The sequence below is a fragment of the Octodon degus genome, unplaced genomic scaffold (genome assembly GCF_000260255.1).
Source record: "Octodon degus isolate 3935 unplaced genomic scaffold, OctDeg1.0 scaffold00093, whole genome shotgun sequence".
Taxonomy (NCBI): Eukaryota; Metazoa; Chordata; class Mammalia; order Rodentia; family Octodontidae; genus Octodon; species Octodon degus.
Window position 1 is genome coordinate 4,175,043 of NW_004524669.1, and position 5,550 is coordinate 4,180,592.

Here is a 5,550-nt window from a genome sequence, read left to right on the forward strand (position 1 = left end):
TGCGGCGGCGGCGGCGGCGGCGGCGGCGGCGGCGGCGGCGGCGGTTACTATGGCGGAGTCGGCCGGAGCCTCCTCCTTCCTCCCCCTGGTCGTCCTCCTGCTGGCCGGCAGCAGCGGGGCCGGGCCCCGGGGAATCCAGGGTGAGTCGCGGGGCGGGAGCCGGGATGGAGAGGGCCGGGCGAGGCCTCGAGCCGCGGCCCCTGGGCTGCCGCACGCCCCCTCCCCACATGCACAATATGGCCGGGCGGGGGGCGCGGGAGAGTCGGGGTGACTCTCAGTCTGCCGCCCCGACCTCCGAGGCGCGGCCGCCGGGCAGCGACCGAGCTTGCGCCGGGCCCCTTGGGGACCTGAGCCTTGTTCCAGGCGGAACTGGATTCGGGGAGCTCCGGGGTCCGCGCACCGAGCTGCCCCATGTTTAATAGAAGAGACTCTCTGCTTTCTTCCTCAGCATTTGAAGGTCCCTGGCTCCTGCCTTTCAGGATGTCCGGGGCCGGGGGCTTCATGCCCTACCACCAGATGCGCCTGGGGGGCTTTCTTACTCCCGCCAGGACTGTGGGGTAGGCGATGGGGTCTTGCTTCTCTAGGGTAACCTTCCGTGGAGAGCCTTTTGCACCCTAGGATATAGGGGAAGAGGGGTGTCTAACCTTCCTTCAGCTCCGGCACTTGGGGTGTCTCTGCCCTCCCTCCGCTGCCTCTCTGGTGTTCTGGGAACCGGAGTCACATTTCCCCTTCCCTCAGTCCCTAGCGTCCCACGGGGCAAACCCCCCACCTCCAATTTACAAGCCTGTAGAAAAGCTGTCGGGAGGAAGTGGGACGAACAGGCCCCCGAACCTTTTCGGAGCTTGGCCTTGGAATCTCTCTAACCCTATGAAACCTAGTTGCCAGCAGTTAATCTGAATGTAGGTGTATTTGCTTTCCTCCTGGCCTCCCCTACCCTGCCCCAGGGGGCCCATTCAGTTAAGCACTTCGTGATGCCTTTCAGGTGAAATACTAGAACCTGCCTCCAACCCCCAAGATTATATTTAAAGAGCCCACCTCTGTCTGGACTGTATCTCTAGTCCTTGGTCTGTACTGTATTTATTTACCTTTGCACACAATCCCTCTTCCCAGCTTCTTCCCCACCCTTACACACCCCTTACCTTCCAACCCCCGCAGCCTTCTCCTGGCCTGATCCACCCCCACCTTTCCTAGTAGAGGTGGAGACCTTTCTGTGGGACATTCCACAGGGTGAGCATTTAAAGGATGAGAAGGGAGGAAGCCCTAAAATATTTCATTTGAGAGTCCCTTCAAATGTATTTGGCATTAGGGTTGCAGATAGTTATATTTGGCAGTTATATTGAAGTGATTATTGACCCACCGATGGATCTAGGAGAGATGATTAGGATTGTGTTTGCTCCCAGTGTACAAAGCCTGCTGCGCTGACTTCTCAGCAGCTCTCAACCTTCTAGCAGTGGTAGAAAAGTGTATGTTTTGAGGTTCTCTTGGACGCTGAAAATAATGATTCTCAGGTGGGTGCAGGCTTCCTTCATAAGCAGACCATCAAGAAAAGCCACATACTACTTTAGAGTCTGAAAAACAAGTTATCTGCAGCTTTAATATTTGTTCCCAGTGGTGTAGCCTGTGCAGTGAGGTCTTTTGTTCGCTGGCTAATGCTTCTGCTAGGCACCTCGTCTGTGTGTGTGTGTGTGTGTGTGTGTGTGTGTGTGTGTGTGTGTTCTGGTATAGCTGCTCTGTGGTGGGTCTCATAAATATGTTTGCTGAAGGTTCACAAACAGCACCTGACATTTGTAGTGAGATAATGGTTTGCATGAGTAGGATGTTGTGGGGACTTACTGTGGGCCATGGCTTTGGAATGTGTAGCACAATGTTATTTTTTCACATAGGATAGTAAACATAAGACGATTCAACCAGGTTTTGTCATTTTATTTGTATTAAGTAAATTTTAAATCCCTCAGGAATTTTTATCCTGTCTCTAACATGTCTCAAGATTTTAAACTCTTATTTGCCTACGATTTGGCTAGTGTCTGTGAGATTTTTCATGTGAGTGTAGTTAAATGTTTAAAAGATAATCCAACTAGGTTTGAATGAGACAGAGTTCTTTTTCTTTTTCTGAGACAGAGTCTCACCATGTCGTGTAGGCTGGCCTTGAACCTAGCTTATGTAGCCAAGGTTGGCCTTGAACTCACAGTGGTCTTCCTGCCTCAGCCTCCTGAGTGCAGGGATTACAGCATGTACCCACCATCCCTGTCAAGAGTTCATTTTTTGTAACCTTCCAAAAATGAATATTTGTTGGGATGGGAATGGTTGGACATAGTTAAGAGTTGGTTTCTTTTTTGGTAAATGGGAAATTAGATTGTGTGTCCAGCAAACATTCTCAAAGGCCTTTAAACTTCTTGGCCAGACACTACAGTTTTTTCCGGGACACATCTACTTGCCAACAGTGAATGTTATGGAGACCACTATTGCAAAAGGCTTAAAGTAAAACGTCAGTTCTGGGAAAATAGTCTATGAGATAACAAGAGTTGATTTTTTTTTTTCCTCCTCCTCCTCTGCATTTCCTATATTTTCATCACCTACATAGCGTGGAGAAGTGACAAAGCCAGGCAGCTTCAGTGCCTTGTACTTAGACATGATGTGAGGGCAGTAAGGGATAGGTGTTTCTGTTACTGAATTCACTGGGACTTCGTAAAAGGCCAGTGAGAGAGAGAATGGATTTCAGGCTAGAAACAACATCCATTTGGTAAGTATACCGTATTTTAAGACCTAGCTTGAGAATTTTCACATTAGTATTTAAAAAGGTAAAATTGAGTTAGTAGCAGAACATGACATTCATTTCAAAAGACAGCAACAAAAGAGGCATTTGAGGTTCAGATAGGAACATTTTGAATTTCTGTGAACAGACAGAAAAATTTCAAGACAAGTCTTGTAATTTTTGTTGCATGGACATGATTTAAAGTACAGTGGATATAAACTGTAGAGGAAAAGAGTCACTGATTAGTTTTGTTAAAATAGCTCCTGGAACAAAGTGATAAAGCATGTTAAAATGGCTATTCTGGTTAAAGGTTAGAACCAGATGGAGGGAGGAGGCTACTTTTCAGTCCCAGAACTTCGCTTCCTTACAGGTTGTCCTTGAACAAGTAACTTAACCTTTCTGTTACTGCTTTAATTTTCCTCCTGAAAACTAATATTCTGTGGCCCTCTTATTGGGACATTTGTGAGACTGACTTAACTGATAGCCAGTTGGCAGGGAGGTATTTTTAGACACAGTTTCTGACTTCAATGAATAAGCAATGTTGGGTTACTTTTTATCTTAAGGGGCAGAGTAACATATTCTGTGATTGATAGACTAGTGTCACAGTGTAATTAATTTCTTCTTCTTTGTGCTTTTTGAGTAGACTCATGGCAGATTTCCTCAAGTTAATGTCTGTCTTAGCCAGGGTTTTACTTCATAGTCCAAGCAGCACACCTGTGCTAATCAAATACTGTCTGGAGGGAGTGACCTGCTTTAGGTTTTATTGGTTTGGCAATGTTACACAACTCCGGGTATGTTTATGGCACTATGTAAATGTTACATAAGAACATGGAGGCTGAGAGGTGGCCAGAATGGTGACTGTGAACACAGGAAGGTTAGACTGAGGACTTCATCTAAAAGGACCTTGGGATTCTGCAGTCAGTGCAAGAAGAAGCTGCACTTTACTTTCTTCTAAAAACCTTTTTAGATGATTGTGTCTTTCAAGGGAACTGCTGTGTTATAAATACCGGTGAGCTAATTGTAACCTTGCTACCAAAATATGAATCAGTAAATGAGCAGGGAGAGGAGGGGACATATTGCTTCTTTCAGTGTGTCCTGTTGAAGCTGCTTGTTGCATTTTGGAACATGAGTTGAGTTGCATTGCAGCCTGTTCTCATCATAACCCAGGAGTACAGGGTGTTGAGGTGGAATGGAATTTTCAGTTTGTGGTGCTTTTGATCCTCTTTATTTTGAAAGTTAAATTAGAATACAAATGTGATTCTCATGTTTTAATTTTGAAGTCTTTGTTGTTTATTGCACTGTTTTGCTTGGGATGGCAGCGAGTGTTAATTCTGGAATCCTGCCGCTGTATTGAGTTCTTATGTTATTTGTTACAGTAGGAGTTGATTTGAAAGAGCCTTATCTCACTTTCTGTGTTTATAGCATCCTCTTCCTCTCTGTTCCTCTGTTGCTGAATGTGCTGCAGGCATGTATAGCCACTCAGTCCCACCTGGGCTGGAAATACCTTTTAAGTAATCGGCTCCCAGACCCTGTCATTTCTGGCTTGCATTTTACTTTGTTTTATGGCCAGGCTGTCAGCTTTTGCTCTTGGTTTTTCTCTCATGCATGGTTTAACCTGCGCTTAGGCTTCAAAGGCACTATTGCTGCTCTGGTCTGTTGGCTTCTCCATCACAGATAAATGGGGCACCAAGAAAAGTACTGTTTCAGAATGTCTTTTCTTTCCCTTATTGTAGTGTTATCAGAGTTTGGTATAGCTGTGAATTTTCCATCTCAGCACTTTGACCTATTCTAGTTTTCAGAGACAGTGCAGTTCAGGCAACTCCTATCATCCTTTTGATTTTCTTCTCACTATCTAGTCTTAATCGTGCATTTATTTTGCGAAGTATTTTGGATTTAGCATAATGAAAATAAGTGGCACATGACCTCAAATACTTACAGTTGTGTGCAGGGTATGATTGAAAAATACAGTGAATGTTTAAATTTTTAAAAAATTGTTAAAGACACATTGCAGTTAGTCCCACCTCAAAATATTCTCCCTTTCAAGCGCAGTGTCCTGAGTTCAATCCCTGGTACCACAAAAAAAAAAAAAAAAAAAAATTCTCCCTTTCTTGGAATACTCTTAACCTATCCTTCGTGCTACCTGTGCAGCAATTCTAGAAATCCTCCTGTGTCTTCAGTTGCACTGTCATGGCTGCCTTGATGTCTTTCATGGTGATTTTGACTGTGAGAACAACCAGAAGTCTCAGAGTGCCAGATCTGGTAAATAAAGTGAATGAGGACACACCGTAATTTTTTTTTAAATGTGTTTGATGCATGGTCTCACTACGAAGCTCAGACTCAATCCTCCTACCTTCAGCCTCAGCACTGGGATCAGGCATGTGCCACCTTGCCATGTCTTGGAGGCCGGCTCAGCATGCCCATGGGTGGGGCCAGTGCAGCATGTGATATCTTAATTTTTTGTTTGTTTTGTTTTTTGTATTTTAGGTTAAGGTTTACAGGGTCTCCCTACTAGATTGGACTCATAGTGATCTGCCTGTTTACAGCGTCCCAAGAGCTGGGATTACAGGCAGGCACCACCATGCCCAGTCTCAATTGCTGGCTCAGCGCGCTCTGGGGGCAAGACCAGCGTGGCAGGCCTGGGAATTGAACCCCTGGCCCCTGAGCCTGCTTGCAGGCACTTTAATCTGTTGAACTATTTGGCCGGCCCTTCCCTTCATAATTTTTTATGAACCTACCTTTTCACTGGATGTCATTTGGTAGCAGCATTTGCCATATATATATATATATATATATATATA

General features: G+C 45.4%; 1 protein-coding gene across 1 annotated transcript in view; it reads left to right on the forward strand.

The window, feature by feature from the left end:
• Positions 1-12: 12 nt before the first annotated feature.
• Acvr1b (activin A receptor type 1B) overlaps positions 13-5,550 on the forward strand; it is a 45,729-nt gene continuing 40,191 nt past the window's right edge. The window contains exon 1 of the mRNA XM_004637839.3: positions 13-140. Coding sequence (XP_004637896.1) covers positions 50-140 — 91 coding nt within the window. The 5' untranslated portion in view covers positions 13-49. The remainder of the gene's footprint in view (positions 141-5,550) is intronic.